The sequence below is a fragment of the Vombatus ursinus genome, unplaced genomic scaffold (genome assembly GCF_900497805.2).
Source record: "Vombatus ursinus unplaced genomic scaffold, bare-nosed wombat genome assembly UNPS02014832.1, whole genome shotgun sequence".
NCBI classification, from domain to species: domain Eukaryota; kingdom Metazoa; phylum Chordata; class Mammalia; order Diprotodontia; family Vombatidae; genus Vombatus; species Vombatus ursinus.
In genome coordinates, this window is record NW_020954610.1 from 35,472,669 (window position 1) to 35,499,356 (window position 26,688).

The following is a 26,688-nucleotide window of genomic DNA, read 5'->3' on the forward strand; positions in this document are numbered from 1 at the left end:
AGAAATATATAGAAATGATGATGATTTATTTGAATTTATTTTTTATTCTACAACTTTATTGAAGTTATTATTTTGCTTAATTTTAATTAACTCTCGGCTTTTTTTAAGTAAACTGTATCATCTACAGAAAGTAATAATTTTGTTTCCTAATTGCCCATGCTTATTCCGCCTATTTCCTATTGGTATAACTAACTTTTCTAGCACCATATCAGATACTAGTGGAGATTATGGACTTCCTTGCTTTTTCCTTGATATTATAAGAAATATCTCTAGTTTATCCCCATTTTTGATAATGATTGCTCTTGGTTTTGGATGCTACTTAGCATATAAAGGAAAGGTCCATTTTTAGCATTCTTAACATAAATGGATGTTATATTCTGTCAAAGCTTTTCCCTCCCTATTTATAAGTAATCATGTGATTTTTAAAATTATTATTATTATTATTATTGTTACCATGTTCTATTATGTCTCCACTTTTCCTGATATCAAGCCAAACCTTCATTCCTGATATAAATCCAACTTGGTTATATAGTGTGTGTAAGCTTTGTGACATGTTGGTGTAACCTCATCACTAATATTTTATTTAATATGTTTATGTTAATAGTTATGAGTGATATTGGTTAATATTTTTATTTATCTTTTTACTCTTCTTGGCTTAGGTATCAAAGTGACTTTTGTAGAATTTGTTGGATTCCTTTTGTTTCTATTTTTGTAAATATTTTATATAACACGTGGTGTCCCAAATGTCTAAAAAGCTTAAAATTGTGCTAGGAATTTTAGGACACCCTGTATAGGACTTAATAATTCTTTGAACATTTAGTAGAATTTGGTTATAAATCCAACTGGTCCCAGGGTTATTGTCTTTGGGAGTTCATTTATGATTTGTTTGGTTTCTTTTTGTGGTATTGGGTTATCTAAATTCTGCATTTTTTATTTTGTTAATGTAGGCATTTTATATTTTTATCAATATTTATCCATTTTTCTCATTAACAGTTTTGATATATTGTTAAGTAATATAGTTTATTAATTTCCCTTATTTAATTTTCAGTTGCTATGAATTTTACTTTTTAATGTTTGATATACTGGTAATTTAGTTTTCCTCTTTTAATCAAATTAGCTAATAATGGTTTATTTGGTTTGTTGGCTCTTTTCTTCCCCCCAAAAAACAGATCTTAGTTTTATTTATTAATTCAGTAGGTTTTTACTTTTAATTCTGTTTCTTTCTGTCTTTTCAAGATTTTTATTTTTAAATTTTTAGTTTTCTGGGTTTTTAAAAAAAATTATGTGCCCAATTCATTTTCTCTCTCTTTTTCTGATGACACTTTTGAGAGAGATGATTTTCCCCTAGCATTTCATCACTGACTTCATTCATTCTGAAAAATGTGTGTTTTCTCATTGTTGTCCTTTTCTTTGTTTCTATGATTTGTTCATTGGCCCACCGATTATTTAGGATTAATTTATTTAGTTTCTAAATTAATTTTTAATCCTGTCTCCAGTGGATAAATTTTATTATATTGTGGACAATAAGCATATTTTTCCTTTTTTGAGGTTTTATGCCCTAATACGTTGTCATTTTAAAAAACTTAAGAAGATGTTTGAATTAAAGGTGAATTTTCTAGGTTCCTGTTTTCACTGCAATTTATTTCTGCTGAAAGACAAAGATGTAACAAACAATAACAAAGATAATAAATGTTACACAAAGGTAACCAGAAAGTTGTGAAATTATCCTTAGTTTTCAGTGATAAAAGTTATTGATATTATATAATCAAATAAGTTATGCAAGAATTTTGTGAGAGGATTTTTTTGGTAGTAGTGTGAGAGCAAAATAGCAGAATATAGAGATAAAAATTGAGTGAGCATGTCATTAATGAAGAAAAGTGATATTTTCAAAGAATCATTTTGCTTTTCCCCTCCCTGGCTCTATTTGAGGTTGATTAATCAAGGAGCATGTTCCCAGAGGATTTGGACAGTCTCATCTATCAGCCTTGTCCTTCTGAGACTAGCTAGTCTCAGACTGACTTACAGGGGCTGGGCCCTAAATAAGGAAATAGAAAAAGAAAAGCCTGGATCTCAGTTTAATAGTTGGTTATTGATATAACAGAAAAGATAATTTTCCTCACTTCTTTTATATCATTTCTACTGATAAAATCATATCAGTTTCTAATGCTAAACCATTTGACAGTACCAAGGACTTTGGTGGCAAAAACTTTTTTTTTGCTTCTGAGTCTTCAACAAATGTAGCTAAAGCATCTGCAGGAACATTTGCCAAACTGCATCTCCACAGGGTTGCTTCCTGGGATGATGATTGCCTGACTTGGATCAGAAGCACTGTTATTCCCAAGGCTCTTTGGTTCAAGGTGCTGGGCTGTCTCTGTTGGAGACTGAGGGTAATAGTCAAGATGGTGGTGGTGGTGGTTTGACTTGTCTGGCATATGCTGACTCTTACCTGCTTCAGATTGCCTTGCTGCTTCTGCTAGGCTGGCTTGCTGTTCTGTGAGTGACAGTTGGTTAGCAGTAGGTAGAAATGACTGGCTCCCTTTCTACAGGAATTGCTTGCCTGGAAGGAGGAGTGTTGTTTTGAGAGGTGCAGCTATTCTGAGGGCTCCTGTGGCTTATCTGGCTGGTGGTAGCACTTGGTCATTAGTTGATGCTGGTGAAAGGAGAAAGAAAATTATGCAGAATAATTTCTTCCCACAGTGAGGGCTGTAGGGGCTTTGTTGGAAGCAAGTCTAGTGGTTTCAGGTCACTGCTATTCCCAAGGCTCTTGGGTTCAGGGTCCTGAGCTGTCTGCATTAGAGGAGAAATGGTGGTCACATTAGTGATCTGACTTGCCTGGCACATTCTGCGTTCTGTCTCTCTCTCCCAGTGCCCTGCTGCTTTAACTAGCCTATCCTGCTTGCTCTGTGAGTGGCATATGGTGGGGAGGGCTGACCCCTTAAACACAAAAGTTTCCATGATGGCTGCAAGGACTCGACTGAAAATAGGACCAGTGGTTTGGGTGGTACTGTCACTCCTAGGGCTCTTATGCTTATTTCTTTATACATGCAGGAAGTCCACATATGTAGAACAATACATATATTTTCAGATTCTTTCAGTTGAACAATTTTGCTGATTTTTTTTCTCTTCTTTTAAAAAAAATTATTTGTTATTTGGGATGGTTACCTGGGAGGACATTGGGGGAAGAATACTGAAGGTAATTTTTGTGACATAAAAGCAAATGATATTATTAAAATTTATTTAAAAAAATAAAAACAAAATCCTTGTAACAAATACATGTAGTCAAGCAAAACAAATTACCACATTGGTCATGTCCCCAAAAAGTCTCATTTTGTACCCTGTGTCCATCACTTCTCTTTCAGGAAGTGTAGGGAGCCTCTTCTTTATCAGCCTTCTGGAATTCTGATTGATTGATCATTTCTTTGATCAGAGTTCTTAAGTCTTTTAAAGTGGTTTGTCTTTACCATGTGGTAGTTATTGTATAAACTACTTATGGTACACTACAGTCTGTATCAGTTCAAAATGAGGTATAAATGATACTCCTACCATTTGTATAGACTTATATGTTCATCCCTAATCATGTGAAATAAATCCCCTGTATCCCATTCTTCTTTTCTTCCCTAGCGAAACCTTTTCCCCCTTCCTTTTTCTTTTTCCACTTAAGATCATCAAAATATAGTAAAAATCACTCCCAGACCCTCAATCTTATTTGACTCCCTCTATGATCCCTGCTGACATCACAATTTTTAGGGGATGCTTATATCACAATCACTCCCATTAGGATGCAAATATCTTTTCTAAAGGATACAAAGTCTTTACAAATAGGCTTTAAAAGTCTTTTTTCAATTGCTTACTTGTATTTACTTTTTATGTTTCTCTTTACTACCATGTTTGTGCTTCAGAATTTCTATCCGTTTCTTGTATTTTTCTCAGGAAATAATGCTTAGCATTTTGCTAGTTTTTCTGGGTGAATTATTCTTGTTGTAAGCCTGTATCTTTTGCCTTTTTGAATAGTCCAAGCTCTCCACTCCTCAATAGCTATAGCTGCTAAATCTTTTATGATGCTGACTGTGGTTCTTTAGTGCTTAAACTCTTTTTTTATGGCTATTTGCAGTACCTTTTCATTTACTTGGAAGCTCTAGATTTTGGCTATGACATTTCTGGATTTCATTTTGAGATTTATTTCAGTGAGATAACTATTCTTTCTATTGTCACTTCTCTCTGGTTTTAAAAGGTCTGTGCAATTGTTTTTAATGATTTCTTGAAATATATCTAATGGGCAGTTTTTTTCTTTTCAAAAAGATTTCTATTTTGTTGCCTTGATGATCTTGCTGCTGCTTTTTTTTTTTCCTGTTGGGTTTACTCTTAGAAGTATCAATTCTTGGAGGAGATAGAGAATACTATCTCCTACTTTATTATAATTGTTTTTCCTATTTACCATGAAATAATCTCTCTGATTCCATGACTTTCCTCCCTTTTGTATGCCACTTCCCTCCCCCCCCCCCCCCCCACTGCCAGAGTTATGATTTCTCATCTCCTGAGGCAGGATGCTGTCCATGGAGGTACAACACTGTCTCAGAGGTAGTGGTCTCTCTGAGCAGAAAATCCCTGCAAATTACACACATGGTAAAGTCCCTAGCTCTCATTGTGAAATACTTCTCTCCCCACATGGGAGAGTTCTTCAGTAGAACTTCTTTCACCACTAGATTAACATTTCCCCCTTTCTTTCTGCCTGTTTCAACCTCTAATTTTGCCACTTTACCAATTTTCTCCTATCCCTTTTTCTTCCTAAAATACTATAGGAGTATTTTCTGTTCATTATTTACCATTTACTTGAATAGGATACATTTTACATTCCTCTCTTACCTTTTTTCTCCCCTTTTCCCTTTCATGCCCGACAAATTCTGCAGTGTAGTCCCACAAAAGACTGGTTCACTGGGAGGCAAAGCATCATGAGGTTCAGTCCATGCTGTATCAGGCCTGTGACTCCACTATCACTTCTATTTATAGAAGTTCTGCTTTCATCTTTATCTCTTTGTGTACTTTAGGAAAGAAACCCATCAATGTTCCCTCCATTTATCTGTTATTGTCCTTGTTTTTATCCTCAAAAGTGTCATACTCTTTCTATTTTTTCATATATATGTATATTTGTATATACATGTATATAATTTCATAAATGTGTGTATGTGTGTGTGTATATATATATATGTAATTTAACCGTTTGCAGTTTCCTTAGTAGCTTTATTTTTTTGTCTTGCATTTGTTTTCTGGGGTCTTTGAAAAGTGAACAATCTTTTACCTGTTTTTGTTGAGTTTTCTTTATTAAAAATGCCTCAGATACCCCTCTTTTATTGAATGTCCATCATTTTTCCCTTGATGATAAGGCTTAGATTTGAAGGGATGTCACCTTGGGATATATCTTGAGCTGCTTTGCTCTTTGGAATACATTATTCCATTCTCTTCAGCTATATCTGATGGGTGCGGAATAGACATGTGTATTCAGATCTCCTTTCCTTCATATTTTGAAATCTTTCTCCTAGTGATTTGTAAAACTTGTTATTTGTCATTAGAATAGTTAAATTTAATCAATATATGTGTTGGAGTTTATAGCTTAGGCTTTTTTTTTCCTGGAGGCAATCTGTAGATTCTTTTGATTAACACTATTTTTTGTGTTCAGAAGTCCTGGGCAATTTTCTTGTATTATTTTTTTGCATTATTGTGTTCATATTTTTTGAGTTCTTCTGGAAGACCTATTCTTAAAATGACTGTAGGCATCCTGTCTTCAAAATCAGTATTTAAAAAAAATTTTTTCATCAAATATGCTTTTGCTTTTGACCCACCTCCCCACCTCCAACTGAGAAAGGAAAGCAAAACTATCCCTATAAATAGGTATACTCAAGTAAAACACATTCCACTATTAGTCGAGTCCAAAATACATGTGGTATATATGTGTGTTTATATACATATGTACATACATAAATATCTCAGTCTGCATCTTGAGTCCATCACTTATCGGGAGAGTATTAGCATGTTTCCCCACGAGTGCTTTGAAATGCTGGTTGATCATCTTGTTAGACTAGTTACTAAGTCTTTGAAGTCATTTGTCTTTACAATGTTGTTGTTACTGTATAAATTGTTTTGTTGAATTTTGTTAATTTGTTAAATTGTGTTCTCTGATTCTACTTATTTCACTCTGCATTTGTCTTCTTAAGATGAAGACGGCTTTCAACATGACAGTTGCATTTTTTACTACTTCATTTGTGTTTGCTCTGCCGCAAAGCAGGTTCAAGTTTCTAAGACAGTCCCCAAGTTATATTTAACAGCCAGTTGTATTGTTTTCAGGAGTGTATGGATGGAGCCTCATCTGTGCTATCACTATCTGAGCTGAGGACAACGTTTAGCGAGAATGATTTGGCGGCAGAAGTTACCAATGCACTGCGACGGTAGGTAATCCTTCTCAGCACACCAGAACAATGGCTTATTCTATTAGAATCAAATTTCATCTTGGGTTTTACCAACTAATCAACCAGCTTTTTCTGGATCATTTGGGCTCTTCTCATAGGGTGGTATATCTGGAGCCTACTTGACCATTTTTCCATCGACTTTTCTACTTTGAAAAAGTGAATCTTTATGGAGAGGAAATTGAAAATAATGTTGAAAAAGCATGAAGCACTTTAATGCTGGGCCTTTCAAAAAGAAAAAAAAGTGTGTCTGTCTTCTAAAGAATCTGAGCAGTGATTGTTGCTATGATGGAGATTTCTCCTACTTTTTGTTCCAATCCCCATTTATTTTTTTCCTTTTATTCCAAGTTATCCTAGATGGGGAGTTTTTGTTGTCGCTACCAGCTTCTGTGACTATATAGTTAACAATTATAATTACTTTTCTGAGAGAGGAAAAAGCCAACTATATATCCTATTGATTTCCCTGCAAGGAGTAATTGCTACATGCTGGAGAAATGAGATCAGAATCCACCAACTGGTTCCAAGTGAGCCATTTAGCTTGTCTTGTAAGCCCCTGATTTTTCAAATCTCCCAAATACCACAGGCCTTTTCTGGCAGAGATGAAATAGGCATGAAATGCAGGATTTGCATATCATAAACATAACAGGAGCCATTTTTTCTTTTTGTTACTATGTATTTCAGTGAACTGTCTTAAATCAGTTAGCATGAATTTCTCATTAAAGTGCCAGGAAATCTGGAACCAAAAAAGATCTAGCAGAACAAGAGAAAGAGAGAAAGAAACTTGTGTAATTATACTGTGACTGAAATAGATATGTTTAGAATAAATATGGCAGAAAAACCTGAGAACTGGTTTTGTTTTGTTTTGTTTTCAGTTTTGTCCTTTTATTTGTTTTCATAAGCTGGAAAAGTGTAAGAAAAATATATTAAATCACAGCAGAGATAGAGTTTAATCCTGCATTGCTTTATATTTGCTTTGCAGATAATTTTAAAAATAGAAGCTTTAAGCCATCCATAGAAACAAACATCTAAATGAACAAGTAAAACAAGAAGAAAGATTATACCTAAAGCCATAAACTCCAAACCAATTAGAAATTTTACAGATAGATCTTGTTTTGACGCAACAGAAACTTCCCTACAAACACCCAAGCAAGTCCCCTACAGGTACATGCACTTAGTAAAAAAAGAGTCTGATTACTAATAATACCTGTCATCTTACACTTTTGTGGCTTCAGTTGTTAATGCAAAGAAAGGATTCTTCCTTCAACTTTGATAATATGGCATGGATATTGAATATTGTTTTTGACCCAAGTCTCATTCCTCCTCAGTGTTCTCTTTATATACGATGTTTTGAACAGTTTTTTTAAAGTGTATATTAACCATAAAAAATGATAATGGGAACATCTTTGTCCCCTTCTGATCTTTTTGTTATGTGTATTTTTAGACTTTTTGCTGTCATTAATTTTTAACATTGTTGTTATCAATGATATCATTGCTCCAGTTCTTCATAATGCACCTTCATATAAGATTATACTTCTTTCTGTTCTTCCTATTTGTCATGGCTTATAATGTAATAATAGTCCCTTATATAATATGTGGTATAATTTATTCAGACTCTCTCTAATCAACGAACAACTCTTACTTTTATAAATACCATTCATGGGGAACATTAATAGGCAGGTAGCTGGCAAAGTGGATAGAGGTCCAGATCTGAAGTGAGGAAGATCTGAGTTCAAAACCAGCCTTAGATATTCACTAGCTGTATGAACCTGGGCAAGTCACTTAACCTGTGTGTGTCTGTTTCCTCATCTATAAAATCGATATAACAATAACACCTATTTTCCAGGGTTGTCTGAGGTTAAAATGAGGTAATATTCATAAAGTACTTTGAAAATTTTAAAGTATTGTATAAATGCTAGCTATCAATCTTGTTTCTAGTTTAGAAGCAGTGTTGCATAGCGGAGAGAGCCAGTGTTGGGTTCAGAAAAACCTGGGCAAATCAGTTAACTTCTCAGTGTCTCAGACCATCATCCAAGTCTGTAGTTTGAAGAACAGTTGCTAATCTGCATTGGTAGAAGAGGTTTGTTTGCTGGAAGTTTCCTAGACCAATGAAAACACAGGGCCAAATCTCTCCATCCCATCCCCTTTAAAAAAGGAAAAGAAAAAAAGAAAAAGAAAAAAATTGCTGGGGGAAGTTGGTAATTTTCTATCCCCACAGATCTGAATTAGGACATCTTATAATCCAAAAGGAAAGATATTTAGGTCAGGACAAAAATCTTCAAATTAGTTAGATTAAAAAAAAATTACCTGAGGTCGGGTAATGTTGTGTTGAGGAAGAAACACTAAATTGGAAGCCAGACAATCAGGGTTTGCTACCCTCCTTCACTGGGCTGCAGCTTCTGTATCTGTAAAATGAGGGTTTAAACTAAGTAATTTCTAAAACCCCTCTTTACTCTTGGCTCTCTGATGTGTCCTACACTTAGTTTTGGTAGGGACTATGGCTAATCAGATTGTTCCAGTTTTGGGTAAGACTCACCCTCAAGATCAACAGCATCCTCCTGTCTTCCTGAAGCTTCAGCGTCAGTCAAGGCCAGATTGTTCAGACCTTCTTCCTGTAGTAGTTTGGTTTTTTTTTTTTTAAACTATTTTCTCTACTGACTTTTCTGATACTGTCTGGAATGGTACTTGATTAGATTAAAACCAAAACTTCTGAGATTACACATATAAAGCGGAACTGCCATCTGTTGTCATTCTGTTTTTTCTAGAGTTACTATTAAGGTCCATGTGGATTATCAGATTTCTAGACATGTGTTGTTAGAGTGTTTAGATTCAGCAGGGTTTTGTTTTTTGTTTGTTTGTTTGTTCCAAACTCTTGAGTTCCTGCTCTAATGTCTGTGCTACCTCTTTCTTTGACCTAAATAAAATCCTGTGGTTATTTGATGTGCTACAACATGAACACAAAAGTCACAAAAGAGATTTTTTTAAATGCATTTTTATTGGATAGAATATATCCTTGTACTTACAGAGTACATTCCTAGGATCTCAAAACAATAAATAAATTTTAATTGATCTTTTCTGCATTTCTGAGGCATAGGTAGGAATAGCATATCTTTTGTTATATAAATGGAGAAACTAGCTTTGAAAAGCTAAGTTGCTTACCCAAGGTCAGATAGCTCATCTGGGGTGGTCTTGTGCTTCTAGAGTCTTTCTGATCCTCAGTTTGCTGACAGATTATCCTTTGGTGAGTATGAGCCTAAACTCATATAAATTCATGTGAGTAACGTATGCACCAGGGCCAGCATCTGTTTGGAGAGTTGGGAATTTGTACTCCAAGAATGTAACTTTGTATCTGTCAACCAAGTGGTAAGTATAAACCTATTGGTTTATGGAGGCAGGTGTGCCAGTGAAAATGTTCCTAGATCAGCCCCTGTATCTGAAAATACTCCCCATTAAAGGGCAGACTCATGAAATAGTAATCAAAATGCCAACACCAGATTGGTTATCAGTGGATTGGCTTAGGTATCCAGGATGGCATTGCTTTGCCTGCTGTACTATTGAGACAGGATCAGGACAGGAAAAAGACCCTTCTGCATGGTAACAAGACTGACTTGGTACCCTCACAAATGACTTCACATCTACCCATTGTTACCTGGTCCTAATATGAAATATGCTAGAATTCAGAGCTAAACTTGTTGACAGATTGTACTTAAGTCTACACTACTTCTCCAACACTGATTCAGTTGTGTGCAAGAATACCTGCTTTTTTATACTCTGCAGCCAGGACTTTTCCTTCTGCAGTGTGCCACACATTTGTGGAATTGCATATATGCGAGATATCTTGGGTCCTAATGTCCCATGTCTTTTTAACATGCTTTTACCAAAATTCCAGGCTACCAGAGGGACAAAGATTAACTTTTTTTTCTTTTTTGATTAATAACTGGCATCTGTGCTCCTCCTCTGCTCTGGAAGAATAGGAAGCTATACCAATGAAAAAACTCTTGTTTTCTGTCCTGCATACCGGCAATGCTCTCCCTCCTCACCCATTCCTCCTTGCTTCCCTGGTCTCTCTGAAGTCTCAGCTCAAATCTTACTTTCTGCAAGAGGCCTTTCTCCACCAACCCACCCCTACTGCTAATGCCTTCCCTCATGCATTACCTCCCTTTTCATAGCTAGTTAGCTAGCTAGCTAGACAGATAGATATGTGTGTGTTTATCTTATATGTACTTAGCTAGACAAGGAACAGTACAAATGTGAACTTGCCCCTTAGCCTCCAAAAAGTTCAGATTCCTATACTTTATGCTATTGCATAGATGATAAATCTATCTCTGTTTTGTGATACTCTACCATAAAACCCTCTTCTGCTTGAATTATCTCCAACCCCAAACCCTACTCTCTTACTTTTATTTTAATACATTTTTCATATTTTGATAATCATAGTAACTCAATTTCCTCCTCTCTGAACCCTCCCTGTGACAAAGGAAAACAAACAAAACCATTCAATACAGAGACCTTGCTCAGGAGGTATTTGATATTCTGTCCTTACAGACCCCCATATCTCTGTTGTGAGGACAAAGGTCTATTTTATTATGTTTTTTTCCCAGAAACATCATTGCTTTTTTTCAGCTTTTCAGTTCTTTGTTCCAGTTACCTTTTCATTCCTATATTTCTATATTTTTGGTTCTGCTTATTTGAACTGAGTTCCTATAGTTCCTACAGTTCACTACCCATTTCTTTGAATTCATTATTGTACAATATTATTTCATTACATTTCATATTTTGTAATTTTTCACCTTTTCCCCAGTGTGCTTTTAGTTCTTTGCTCCAACAAAATATGAGTATTTTGGCATATGTTAGACCCTTTGCTGCTGTCTTAGACTTACTTGTCTAGTAGTAGGATTGCTGTGGTTTGAATGAGGGTCTTCTTATTCCAAACCCAGTGCTTTTTCTTCTTCACTACACTTTTTACACAAGTCTTTCTTGATAACCTCAGCCAGAAATGAAATTTCTATTCCCTAAATTCTAATGGTACTTAGCATCTTCCACTGTAGAAAATTTTGTAGATCTTCTTTGCTAGATTGCTAGATAATCTCATCAGGGCAAGGATTATTGTATTCGCTTTTATAGCCACCTCGCACTGTGTCTTATATATTGTAGGTGCTCAATAAATGTTTTTTGAATGTTTGAGTAAATGAATCAAAACTTTTTGGTACTAGCGTGTTCTGCTCTTTTGTTATCCTCTCCAATACAAATGTATGTATTCTCAGCTATACCTTACCATGCCTATCTAGGTTAACCAGTTATGACTTAGCCTGTACTACCATTACCCAACAATCTCAAGAGTTGTCAACTGGATGATTATCTTATTTTCTCCAAGATAGTAATTGAATTAGATATCTAAGATTTCCTTCTGTCTAGTTCCAGGCTTTTCTCTCTTATGAGATTTTGAGAAAATCCAAAGTACTTATCATTAGGAAAATATCATAAACCCATGATGGTAATTGAGCAATGACCCATTTGTATGTAGTGGTCTACTAGGTGCTGGATAAAGCAAGCTAAGCAAGCTAAAAGTCTGTTATATTGGTGTATAGTGTCCCCAACAGTGGCTATGCCGAGAAAGTTGTTCTCTATAGGTTTAAGACCAATGCACAACCAACAGATTCTTCTGCACTGTGCTCACAAAAAGACTGCTTGTCCTCTCTTTGTTATGAATAAGCCCCATTTTGTAACCAGAAGATATATCTGGCACAGTGAGGAACCCAAGGCTCTGAGAAGTACCCTGTGACAAACCACAGTATGCCACCCAAAAATATCAATCCTAGCATGATAGTAAAACAATCACCAAATTATTGTACTGTCATCTGCAAACTTTTTGTAATATAGAAAAATGACACCTCGTCATAACCAGGAGATTTAAGTTCAAATCCTGGCTCTGACTCTTAACTTACATAGGATCCCACTGCTAGTCATTTCTCCAAGCCTCAGTCAGTTTCCTTATCTCTAAAACAGGAATAATAATACATCATAGAATTGTAATGAAGAAATTGCTTTGTAAACTTTGAGGCATTGTGGCATAGTGGAATGGGTACTATACTTAGCAGGAAATTGGCATTCAAATCCCCAGCTTAGAACTTGTTGTATGTGTGATCATGGGCATGTTGTTTGAGTTAGAATGTTAGAGTTAGAAGAAAACTCAGCAGCCATCTATGACAACTCATATCAAACAAGATTAAGGATTCTTTTTAGTTATGGTTTGCAACAGACGGTTACTAAGGAAGCTCCTTCTACTTCTGGATAGCTGTAATATTTAAGATTTTTTTTCCCCTGACATAAAGCCTAAATTTGTCTCTTTGCAACCTCCACTCCTTGCTTCCATGGCCAGATAAGTCCAACCTTTGTTCAAATAGATAGCATCGTGTTTCAACCCTCTTTAATTTTTTTTTTCCCCAAACTAAACATCTAGTCTTCATATGGCATGTACTCCAGACCCTTCACAATTCTGAGTGTCCTCCTCTGGATGTTCTCCAGCTTATCCACAACTTTCCTAAACTTGCATCTAGACCTAAATACAGTATTCCAAATGTTGTCTAAAACATCTTGGCAACTACAATATGACTGTCTTAATGCAGCCCCAGACTGCATTACCTTTTTTGCCTTGGCCCACCTCACTGCTGACTCACTTTGAGATTTCAGTCCACTAAAATCCCCAGATCTTTTTCAAATTATCTAGTTAAGCTTCCCTCTGCCCCTATCTTGTATTTGTAATGTTGACTTTTTGAACCCAATAAGAGTTTAGTTTTTCTCTATTGAATTTCATCTCATTAGATTTAGCTGTCATACTGTAAAGTCTATCAAGATAACATGTTTTGGATCCTGTCATCCAGTGTTAGCTATTCCTCCCAGTTTTGTGTCATATACAATTTGATAAGCATGGCATTTATGCAATTGATAAGGAGGCAGCAGAGTACAGAAAATACAGCACTTCCTTTGGAGTCATTAAGACCTGGGTTCAAATCTTTCCTCTGCTATTTACTGCCTTTGTGACCTTAGGCAATTGATTTAGCATCACAGGGCTTCAGTATACTCATCTGTAAAATTAATGGGTTTGAGTAGATGGTGACTCAGGTCCCTTCTAGCTTTTCATCTATGATCCTATCATCTGCACTGCATTAAATAGCACTATGTTTCAGTAGCTGGCTGTTGTGCAAATTCCTTGGTCTCCCCTCAATCCCATAGATATACATATAGAACCTGATGGAGTTGCTCGCCATGAGATGGGATCTTGTCAAATCTAAAAAGCCATTAGGAGATTCCTAATGTATGTATAAGGATTTTTACAAGTAGTTTTATATTGTTTGTCCCCAAGCCAAGCCTCATAACCTCGTCACTTGAAGTTATCAGGGCTGACTACAAAGTTTTGAGATCATTCTGATGAGCTTCCCAGAGCAAATTTAATTTCAAGAGCAAAGGGTTACATAATTTGATTCACCCTGGAAATGTCCTTTAACATTCTGGTATGTAAAGGAGATAGGTAGTAACACCTATCTCCAAGGGTTATTGTAAGGATAATATGAAATAATATTTGTAAAGCACTTTGCAAACTTTAAAGCTCTATAAAAATAAAGCACTCTTCTTCATCATCATCATCATCATTATCATCATCATCATCAATTCTGTACCTGCTACTTCTGATCTTGGTGAAGTTATGCTTATAATAACCTTTTCCTTTATAGACATTCACTATCTCTCTAATGATCTATTCTGGAATTTTCCCAGGAATTGAATTTACTAATTTACTAATTTTTTTAAATTTAAATTTTTGAAATTAAAATTAAAAATTAAAAAAAATTTAAATTCAAATTTACTAATTCCTCATTTACAAACTATAATCCCTTTCCTTTTGTAACGTAGTTTTATATAGTCTCATTCTCTCAGGGCCAGACCTGTTACAGAATTCTCCAGCACTCTTAAAGTGTTGAAGAGATTTCTTTCCTCTATCATAAGCTCAAGCCTCCAGAAGCTGTATTCCATTTATTTTAGGGGGATCAGAGGCTAACACTCCAGTTTAACCACTTAACATTGGATTAGCTCATACAAAGGGATATTTAATTCAAAGATGTTGTTGTCCTTCATGCTCAAAATAACATCACTATGTCATTTTTAGTTTTATTCAACTCTTTGTGACCCCATTTGGGGTTTATCTTGGCAAAGATACTGGAGTGGTTTGTCATTTCCTTCTCCAGTTTATTTACAGATAAGGAAACTGAGGCAAACAGAGTTAAGTGACTTGTCCAGGATCAGGCAGCTAGTAAGTGTCTGAGCCAAATTTGAATTCAGGAAGATGAGTCTTCCTGATTCCAGGCCCACCACTTTATCCACTATACTACCTAGCTGCCCATATGGGAGGTTTGAGGAACAATGAAAAAGTTTCAAAGAGTCACTGTGGAAGGAATGCCTTAGAGCAGTGAGGGCCTAGTTAGGGTCCTGTAACAGAAATTTGCAGTGGACCCAATCAGAACAGTTGTGTGATTTTTCTCCAACTTGGTTTAGCAGCACGTGTGTAAGAGCGAAAGCGACAAATTGTGGGAGTGATCCAAGGCTGAGGCTTGGCTAGGCATAACCAGTGAAATGATAAGGAGGTTAGGGATTCAAGAGAGGAGGACAGCACAGAGTTGAACTGGTTCAACAAGGGGTCAACATGAGGAAAAGAGGAGAGAGGTGTAGTGGTAGTTTCCTGGGAAGTGCCAGTGTTGAATCTTGCCACTCCCACCTGCTAGCTGTATTAGCACAAGCAAGTTAATTTAACCTCTTTGAGCCTTGGTTTCCTTATCTATAAAAATGAGATTAATACCTCTGATATTTAATTCACAGGGTTGTTGTAAGGAGCATATAAAATGTTGTGTGGGAAGCACCTTGCAAACCTGTTTTTGCCATCTCTTCTCCCTTTTGCATGACACCCACAGTTGTTCCATGTTCCTCTCTTATGGAGACATCTGTTATTTCCCATAAACTAGGTTTAGTGCAGAGCTGACAGTGGAGATTAGTTGGCCTTCCCTTTTTAGTAATTACTGGGTAAAAACAGATGCAGTCTCTAGAAGATAAACTACATTCCTGGTCCAGACCGTCTTGCCTTTCCTGTGATTCTCAAAACATTGTTGAGTCTTTTTGTCATTAAACAGTCAGCTGGGCCAATAACCAGGAGAGCCTAATAAACAGGTGTGCCATGTTAGCCTAGGCTAAAGTCACTGTTATTCCTGTTCATTTCTGTGACTCTTGTCTGGAATAGAAACAGGTAGTAAAGCATGAAAATATTCTGGGGAGGAGGGGAGATCATTATTATATGCCCTCACAGGTGAACTATACCCTACCTTATCCTGTGCTTCTGATGCTCGTATAGTAATCACACTTACCATCATCAGGCCCCTCAATGCCTTTTCCTCTGACACAGGGAGAAGAAACTGAAGGCCAGAGTACAGGAGCTGGTGAGTGCCTTGGAAAGACTGACAAAGAGTAGTGAAATCCGACACCAGCAGTCTGCTGAGTTTGTTAATGATCTGAAAAGAGCTAACAGGTAAAAACTCACAAAACCTCAGTTTATTTCCTTACAGGCTGCCAGCTGTACTCCTTCCTGTATTTTCACTTTCGTCAATATACAAAGAATTGTATGAAATTATATAGAACATTGTCCTACCCCAGGAGGCTGGTTTAGTAGATACTGCTCCAAGATCTGGGCTCTCCACTCAAATGGACATGCCTCTTCCTGAGAAGGGGTTTTTCTATGCCTTTTTACCCTCAGGTTTTAGCTGGTGGCAAATGTTCCAAAGGTGAAAAGCAAGGTGAGGTTGGCCCCAGAATGCTCATTCCATGTTTTGTAGCCTTTAGTGTCTATCTAAATGGTCCATGTTCAAGAACCACTTTGAGTTTTAGAGCGAAAAAAGGATAACTTGGGTACAAATCCTAGGAGGCAGGGTATGGTAGAAGGAAAACCAGAGGGATTGAGTTTTAATCCCAGCCCTGCTATTTACTACCTTCTGTGACTTTGGGCAAATCATTTCACCTCTGTGGCCTGTTTATTCATCTGTAAAATGACTAAATGACCTCTAAGGCCCTTTCTGTCACTAGATCCATAATATGGATATTAGATCCTATCTCCTCCTAGACCAGGAGTGAGCCTGTTTTGTTAAGTGAACCAACTATAACTTTCCTGGGAACAATCTTTTCTGTTTGTTTCAATCTGTCTTTTGCTGGAGCGAACTACTATGAATCATTAAGGGGGGATAAAAAGGTGGCTCTATCTCTACCCCACCCTAACCCCCCAATTTCTAATTTTGCCACCTTTTCAGCTTTCCATAACTGTTTTGGCCTCTTCTGTCACTTCAGATTGCTAATATCACTTACAGTACTACTGGAGTAATTGAAATGATGGAATGATGGAGAACAGAATTTTAATTATAAAAATCCACATGCCATATTTCTGAGTATTATCTGTTCAGGGAAGATCAAATTTGTGTTGCTCATAGGGAGCATCAAGACACAAATGGAGAATTCTCTCTCTGGATAGATAATATAGATACTCATGTATTTTTGTATACACTTTTAATTGGTCATTTTTAATCAGTTTTTTTTATACTGATTTGATATGAGTCTTTTAGGGCAGTTTAGTTAGATTCTCTTTAACTTGCCCTACAGATGGACAGCAGGGTTAGTGGATAGAAGCTGGTGTCAGAGCCAAGAAGACCATTATTCAGTCCTGCCTCTGATAACATGTCACCTGTGTGACTCTGAACAAGTCATTTAACCTCTCAGTGCTGTAGGTAGCTCTCTAAGACTTTAAGTTGCAGAAATGGACACTACCTGCATTGGTGATGGGAGTTTCCTATAGCAATGAAACCACAGGTCCAGTCCCTTTCCTAGCCCCTCTGCCCTGCTTTCTTTCAGGTCTGTTGCCCTAGGCTAATTATGCACTTTTAACTTACCTCACCCAATACTACTTTTAGCTAGGTGGTCTTCATACCAACTTCTTTTCATTCTTCCATAGTAACTTGGTGGCTGCATATGAGAAAGCAAAGAAGAAGCACCAAAATAAACTGAAGAAGCTGGAGTCTCAGATGATGGCCATGGTGGAGAGACATGAAACCCAAGTGAGGATGCTCAAGCAGAGAATAGCTCTGCTGGAGGAAGAAAACTCAAGGCCCCACACCAATGAGACCTCACTTTAAAAGGCTTTTGGGAACCAAAATTCTGCCCACAGAAGCTAATCTGGAGAGAAGGACCAGAAGAGTTAAACGTACCTTCCGGGATCTACCAAAGGAAGGCTTGCAGGTAGGGGCAGTATCTGTCAAGTTGACCTCTACCTAAGGGCATGGTCTTGTCGGGTCCTCTTGGAGAGCTTCCCAAAGACAATGGTGGTTGGCCACATATGTACTGTGCTTAAAGGGAATGCACCTCACACCAAGGTCCAAAGGAAAAACTGTCAATGATAAATACACGTTTCTTATGTTCAGGGTACCCTGGCCTTCCATACTTCACAGGTGATTGACTCCCAACAGATTGGTTTTCAGCTTTCCCTCTTATCACTCCCACCCTACCCACCGGCAAAAACAAACAAACAAAAACACCTTTAGCAGTCTTGGAGATACTATATCAACTGAATTATTTGTTTTTCAGTAATTTCAATGTCTTCCCTCTTTTTGCCCAGGCAGTGGGCCCGCTTTTTTTTCCACCTGGCAACTCCAGTTCCCTTAGCTTTCCACCTAACGTGAGGTTAAGTCCTGACATAATATGGGGCAGGTGTATGTTATGGTCTCAGGTGCCCAAGTGGTGCTTATAGAGGTGCTTATTGAGATGAAGGCTGCAGTTCTCTGGCTGTCCTTCACATTTGAGGTTTATTTTACAACTCCAGAGGGTCTCACCTAAGTTGCCTTTCATATCTCTGAAGCTGAAACAGAGTTGTCAACATGTCTCGTGTCATTCAGAACGTGTGTCACTCACAAACAACAAGGCCAGGTTCTTTAGTGGAACAATATAATCTGGAAACAATAGAAATTTAACATCTGTCCTGCTAGCCCCTGGGGTTGAGAAGGGAGGCCTGTGTGAAACCTCCCTTTGTGAATTTGGGATTTGAGCTCCCACCTCACCCCTCCTTGCCACCAAAAATATATATATATATATATATATATATATATAAAATAAGTCTCTTGGACACTACAGTGTAAGCAAAATGTTGTATTTTTGTGGATTCCTCAAAAAAGGCATCTCTGCACTTTCCCAAAACATTAAATATATATACTCATAGCTCTGGGTATATGTTGGATTAAATACATTTTGGCAGAGCTGTGCTAAAGGAGGCAGTTCTTGTTGTAGAAGGTGGAATCCCCAAATCCAAGGCACTTTTCTCCATATTTTCCCATTATACTTGTGAACAAGAGCATGGCTTGTGGCCTCTTCAGTCAGGGAAAGTGGAGATTAGCAGACAGTGACTAGAACCGGTAGGAAGGGCTCAGATGAAGAGTTTATGGGGCTAAAAGAGATGCATAGTTGCCCACATACTTCTTAGGAGGTTTTCTCTTAGGTTAAATTTGGAATTATTTTGTTTTGGTTTTTCCTATTGAGAGTTTTCTACTCCCATCTTACATACAGTAGATGCTTAATAAACGTTTTGAATGCTTAACCTTTCTACCATCTTAATCTCATTTTTTCTGATTAGTCCTCCTTCACTGACATTTTCAAATTTAATTTGTGTCTGGGATATAGTGATTTTTTAAAGGCCCAATCTCAAATTAGCTAATAGCTAATCCTGTAATGGCAATTTATGAGATGCCATCCAAAGCTATTTATGAAGTTTTTTGTACTATAAACTGAAGTGCATGTAAATAGTGAATGACTAGGTAGGGAGCAGAAGCTGAAATTGGTCTGTAGTTCACCCTGTTATGAAAAAACAAAGGATTTATACCGAATGAAAAAGATTGAGGATCCTAGCTATAGAGGAATAATTCATTTGAACAAATATTCATTTGGTTGCATTATACTAATTGCTAGGGACCAGACAGAATGAAATAAGACAGCCTATGCCCTCAGGGAGCTTTCAGGAAATATATAGAAATAAGAAGAAATGTATTTGTTTCATTTAAAGGGATACTGTGCCCATGAGCTTGTATCTAAGATCAAAAACAGGGAGGGACCAGCTCTTGTTTTCTCTACAAAAATAATAAGAGCTGGAAGACTCAGTCTTACAAGACTGTCAGAGCTAGAAAGCACCTCAGAGATCTCTAATCCAAGTATCTTATTTTTGTGCAGAAATGCAAGTAAAATGGCATGCTTAAGGTAAGTAGCAAAGCCAGGCCTTAAACCTTGCTTTTTTCTACTACATCATAAAGTACTGAAGTTATTGACCACATTGAGCCATTTGTTCCCCAAAAAACTACTAGTTGATTACTCATTTGGTAATGCAAACCAACATTAAGTCCTTCCTATTCTCATTAATAATAATAGCTAGAATTCATGTAGTGCTTTAAAGTTTTACAAAGTGCTTTACTAATATTTTATCCTCACAACAGCTGTGCAGATGGAAACTGAGGCAAACAGAAATTATATTAATTACCCAGATCAAATAGTTAGAAAATGTCTGAGGCTAGATTTGAACTCAGGTTTTCCTAACTTACATCAGGCCCAGCATTTTAACTGCCCCTTTGTAAATATACACTAAAGACATGCATACCACTTAATGTACTGGGTGAGAAACTTCTTCCAGGGAAAAATGGAATAGTGTTGCTTTCACAGTTGTCTAAGGAAGTAGAGCACAAAAGGGATAATTTTTCTTTCCCTTTACTTTCCAAATACTTGAAAAGAGTAACCCCCAGCCAAAGCTAGAACTTTGACAGTTCATTTAAATATATATTTTTTATTTTTTTATTTCGGGCAGTGGTCCAGACTTGTGCTTTCAGTTTTGTGAAAAGTTGCTTCATTGATACAGACCAGCAATTCCTCTGTCTGCATCTTAGTCAGTGTCTAGGGCACAAAAAGGATAACTTACTTGCCCATGTTCAGACATAGCCAGTATGTGTCAGAGGTAGGAATGGAACCTACCTCTTTCTGCCTCAAAGCTTTCCCTTGCCACGCTGCCTCTTTCGTGGTTAGATTTTCTCAAACACTGATTCCAAATATTCATGAAAATTGGTGCTAAAGTCTTTTGTATAATAAACTAGGCCCACTTTGATTTTTTTTAAATTAAGCATAACATTATGTTTTAAAGGATTATCTCTGGTTTGGGTAGGGTATAAACAATAGGGTGAAGACAGTAGTCTATGGTACCTTCCAGTTATAGGATTCTGTGACAGTTATTTGACCAGAGACCTTTATTTCTGTTTTTCCAGGTTCCAGCTAATATCTATCAGATAAATCATTGTGTCATTATTATAGTTCTAATTCACTGTTATCAAGGTGTGTAAAACTTTAGAGCCTCTCCCCACCCTCCAAAAACAAAATAAAATAAAATACATGGTTTTTTTTTTCCTCCCTGAATTTTATGTTTAAAGTAAGCTGCCCTGCCCCTTCTTTTACTATTTTCACCAGGGTGAGGTGGGGAAGCATATTTCTTATTTTGTTAGGGCATTGCTATAACAAATGTTTCCATGGGCTAGACACTGAATATAGTCAGGTACCTTTTTTATTCTTTTCTAGTGATGGGTAAAGAGGGTGTTAAGAGGGAGGGGAGTGCAGTGGAGAGACACAAGCCCAGGGATTTCATTCTATCACTGCAAATCAGCCCGTCTTAGCCGCCTGGGAACCCAGAGGCCAAAAAGTACATCAAGAAAAGATTTTTCCTTTGACCCTAAAGTTAATAATCCTCAAGCCTTAATTGTTTTTTTCCCTAGACTAGCCTTTTATAACTGGAATGGTTAAGAGAAGAGATGCCTAATTTTATTTGTCCTGTTTGGAAAAAAAAAAACTATAACACAAGAACACCACAAGAGTTTGGTTCTGTACCCTTGGATTGGTTTTGATGTACTATTAAGACCTTAAGTATACTAGATTTTAATAGCCTTTAATACTTGTTGTCCTCATAAACTGGCATGTATTCCAATAAAAGAGCCTTTCAGGGAACAAAAGATTTACATAAAAAGGTATATATTTACAAATCTTTTACCAGTATTCACGTGCCTAAATCATTAGGTGCCAGGCTGTAGCTCTTTGCTGCATGTTTGATGGTAGACAATAATACCAGTTAACTAACTCATCTGTTCTGCATCAGATTTGGTGCCAATTGAATATATTGGTTTAATTCTTCTTTCACATACCCTGTGTATGTCCATAACCTGGGCATATAGAGGCTTAATGAACAGGACTCTCTGGTGAGACCCAGTAAACTCAACCTCAATTTAGAGCCCTCCTTTCTCCAAAGCTATTAAGGGAATATGGTAAATATTTTTAAAAACAAGCAAACCTGAACTGTTTGAAACTATCCTGATTTTTCCTGGCTGCAGCCAGATTAACTGCTTTTCCTAAATAAAAAGCTGTCCCACATTTTTTTTAGAAAGAGTACTTCAGGGTAGCCCCATATCCTAGGAACTGTTTTACAATACCTTACTTACAGTAATTCCCTGAAGGATACAAAAAATTATCTTATAATTATTCCTAAAGTCCAGCTGGTTCATCCTTGCCACAGTAACTGGGTTACCTTTTTTTTTTTTAAACTGAGTTACTTAATTACTGAGTTAATTCTTTTACTTAAGGGAGGGGGGAATGTTTTGGGCAGGTGGAAGTTTTCAAACTCCACAGGGACACATAAACAGTGTTTTTTATGATTTTCTCAGGTAGCTGAGAGTTTTTCAGATAGCATTGCTGGAAAAGATGATTCCTTTACACAGTAACCATTTTTTCCCTTTTTTTACTGTGAGGAACCTAAAAAAAAAAATTCATTTACACACATCAATTAAGAAAAGAACTGATTGACACTTTACACTGAGATTTGCAAATATTGTCTAATAATCACAGGAGTTAGCCATTGTTTAGGGTTTTGTTTTTTGGTTTTTTTTTTTTTTTTGCTATGAAATAAAGAGAAGTGTTTATTGCCAAAAATGTCTTTATTTACCTGGTGACTTATTTTTAAAAGTATTTCTTTTCTTAAAGTACACCTGTGTGCTGAAAAGTTGTCTTAAAAGTGTCAAGTGTTCTCCCTACATATTAAAACTTAAGTTAATTTACGGCAACATTATTCTATAATTATTTATGTTTAATACCACAAATATCAATCTCTACATTTAACTGACAATTTTAGATAAACTCCCATTTAGACTTTCTTGTTTGTTCATCACCCTTCTGTTATATGTGTTTATACATATATAAAATAAATGCTCCTATGTGCTGGTACGCTAAGTAAAGTGTTCTCTCTGAAAACTGACCCTCTGGATTAAATATATATATATATAAGTTAATGGTTGTGAAATAGTGAGATTTTATAACCAGAAAGTAATGAAATTTGGCCATCAGTCGGGGGTGTTCCATTCTCTTACCAATGAAACAACTTGATGCATTTGGCAAGCATTAACAAGGGCCTTTGTTACCATGAATAACCAATCATCTTAAAATAGCAGCTCAGCAGAACAGAACAAGCTATAGGTCCGTAAGTCCTCTGAATATTAACTGGAGTGCATGTAGACAAATCTAGAGTTGCTACAGTGGCAGCAACTGTTGTAATGATACGCTATTAGCTGGAATATACAAAATTCATTTAATTTTCATTGAGTGACTCACAAAGCAAAACCTCTTATCAGTCTTACTAATACAGTCAGTGAAACGAATTCACTTATCTATTCCTAATAAAACTATTTTATTTGCTTTGCATGAAAGCTTAGTTTTCCTGTTCTTTTTTTAAAAAATGTTCTACTTTTATATCACTCAAATTAGAATTGTTAGAAAATTTACACCAGCTTGAATGTATTGTCTATGTTATTAAAGCACATGTGACTGTTTGGATTTGTCAGTATTGTTCAGTTGTATTAAGTGTTTCATTTACAAGTTGTCACTTTATGCTGTACTATACCTTGTAATTTTTGATTCTTCATTTGTATGTTTTAAGTGTTTCCAATTACCTTAGTTTTAGCTGCTGTATAATAGCTGTTGTGTTAATATAGAATTGTAAAAAAAAAAAAAAAATCTGCATTTATTTATACAGAGACATTTATAATACTTATTTTACAAATGTTCTTATATTCTGAATAAATATTTCTAATGCCATGATATGATTTGTCAAATATTCATCCCGTCTAAAACAAACAATTTAAGTAAACATAATTGAAGAACAGATCCTAGGAAAGTAAAATCAAAAGTTGTGGACAATTTGATTAATGTGGTATGTTTTACACACTAATGTCAAATACCAGCATTAATCTTAAATCTAAAGGAATGCTCTAACTAGAGAACAAGAGTACAATATATATCAAAACAGGAACAATATTTTGTAGCACATATAGAACATCTAACTTCTGCCAAGCAAAATATTACTCGTTTTATTGGAATTTGACAGAAGTAGGAAACCAGTGTCTATAGAACTTATTTTTCTTTGCCATGGAAGCAGGGAAGTCAGTACAGCCTTCCATAACTGGAAATTACCTAGGTAAGGAAGACTTAGCTACACATTATCCATTGGACCACAGAGAAGGTGTAAACACTGCCTGAGCTTCTCATAATGAGAACTGTACAAAGTGCATTTGGAGAAAGGATATTACAGTATCAATGCAATATTGCAAGGACCAAATAATTATCTTCTAAATGTTATCCATCAACCTTAACAATGTCCAAATCAAGCTGCCCAATTTGTTTTTTTTTTAAGTGAGATTTATACTTGCCAGTGTTTCTCTGAACATCTTGAGAAATTATATTAATTTACATGCCGCACAAAATTCTAAGTGTCAGGTCCATGGCCAACTAGCAGCTCACAAATAGGAAAAAGCTCCTCAATGTAATTTTTATGTTTTCTCAGTACTTTTGTATTTAACCAGCTCTGGACACACAACGGCTTTGACACAATCTCAGTTCTGCTGGACTTGTGTTGCCTCAAAAATCAGAAAGGAATAAAGTTTTTGCTGCCTGCATAGGAGAAACTGAGGTTGCAAAGGAAGTAAATGGCTCTTCTCTCCCAGCTCCAAAGAAGCACACCATGCAAACTGTGAAAAGGAACAACTGGGCACAACAATGGAATGCCATGCCACTCTATGGAATGTTTATACATGGCCTTCTTCTGCCTCTTTTTACAAGGTGACCTCTGAGCACAATGCCTCAATTTAGGTAACTGCTCTTTCACTCACTTGCTTAAAGATTCTTTTCACTAAAAATGTTGCATCTTAGCAAGTCTTAATAATATTGAAGAATTTCAGTTAGGAACTCAGTAGACACCTGCTCCAAACCATAACAGAAAAAGAATCCCCATTACAGCACACTATTTATGGTGGTCATTCCGCTTCATTCCGCCTCTGCTCAAATAGCTTCAAGGAAGGGCGACCCATTTGCTCCCAATACAGTGCATCCCACTTCTGGATTATTAGTTACATAGCTAATAACACGAACTGGCAAATACTAAAACAACACATCAAGATATTCCCTCACACACTACATGAATAGACCCTCATTTCACTTAACAAAACAGATCTGTTTCAAGGGTCCTACTGTAGAAAATTAGTGAGTGCATGTACAATTGATATCATATTGCTTGTCTTCTCAGTGGGTACTACCGGGAGGAAAGCAGAAGGGAAGGAAAGAAGTTGAAACTCAAAATTTAAAAAAGAAAAGAATGTCTAAAATAAATAATAAGTTAAAAAATTAATGAGTGGCTTCCCATTAAGTGATGGACTGTTAAAATCTTAAGTAGCAAACCTTTCATCTAGCTTCTAGCACATGTAATGGTTGCTCTGGCCTTTGAAATAGGTTTGTAAAAGAAGAAAACATCAAAGTATCAAATTGCCAGAGCTAAAAACTTTATTAATGTATCACACTGCAAACAGTAATCTGTTCTTTCCAAGTTAATACAGTAATGATTATACAGAAAAAAGTAATACTTGAATACTCAGCAGTAAAAAATGTTTTAAAATAAAAAAAAAATCCAGGACTAAACATTAAACAAAATAGGAAAATATGTTTTAATTCTGAATTGGTGCCATTTATATAAGAAAACACTTAGGAAATAATCAGGATACACTAACAATACATGCTTTTGCTAAATTTGTTGAGATGAATGGTATGGAGTGGTTTTTAGGACTCTAATAAGGCTCATATTGTAGAAATATTGTTAAATATCCTTGTTTCATTAACATAATTCCTTACAAATCTTTGAGAGATTTCTACTCAATATATTTAAGCAACAGTGAGTCTCTTTCCCACAGAGCAACCGAATTTCATTAAGATTTAAGTAAATGAGAAACCCCCCAGGTACAATTCAGTCATAAGATCTTGGCTTTATCTGATGCTTAATCACTTATAAAGATTAAATGCAACAACAAAACTTTCCAGTCAGTATTCAGCCTCTAAGTTGAAACTGACTGGTTTCACTGGTTCCTTTTCTGGTGTCTGTGTGTTGATGGGTAAATATACCTCTAGTAACAAATAAAAAATCATGGAAGAATTTGATTACTGTCCTAAAGAGTCGTTTAAATGTTCTGTTTCATATACCCCTCCTCCAAAGATCTCCTTACCCAAGAAAGTGGTAAAAAACAAAAACAAAACAAAAAACCCACTGATATAATTTAATTAGAAAATAAATGCAAAATAATTTAGTATAAGCTAAATTGTTATTGGAAAAGAATGAAATTTATAAACTTGCCTTACTCTTCCTTTAAAAGATCCAGTTTACTTCCCTATTGATTCTATATATGCTTACTAGTGAGACTGCATTTATTAACTGTTTAATCGCTAGATACATTTTCTTTCTGTTGCCATTCTAAATGAAATGTTTCACTGAACCCAGTTCAACTTCAACACTTTCAATTTTTCTAAAACTACAGAAGCCCTTTTTTTTTTAAAAATGTAGACTGACCTAGTCTCATATTCTTGGGGAATAGGGAAAAAAATCTGTTTTTCCATGAATAGGGTACCACATTGCCACAGCATTCCAATTTTATTACTTTCTCCCTCTAAACTAAACCTGTAACTTTAGTTTGTTTTAGAGATGAAAAGAATTTCCACTGATCATAAAACGTCTTCATTTGCCCCCTTCAAAAATGATTTATCTCAATGTCTAAAAAAG

The 26,688-nt window shown here is 36.1% G+C and overlaps 1 protein-coding gene across 1 annotated transcript in view; it reads left to right on the top strand.

Moving 5' to 3' along the window:
• Positions 1 to 21,399, top strand: part of MCC (MCC, WNT signaling pathway regulator) — a 242,274-nt gene extending 220,875 nt beyond the window's left edge. The window contains exons 15-17 of the mRNA XM_027839267.1: positions 6,340 to 6,440; positions 15,901 to 16,023; positions 17,491 to 21,399. Coding sequence (XP_027695068.1) covers positions 6,340 to 6,440; positions 15,901 to 16,023; positions 17,491 to 17,671 — 405 coding nt within the window. The 3' untranslated portion in view covers positions 17,672 to 21,399. The remainder of the gene's footprint in view (positions 1 to 6,339; positions 6,441 to 15,900; positions 16,024 to 17,490) is intronic.
• Positions 21,400 to 26,688: the final 5,289 nt, after the last annotated feature.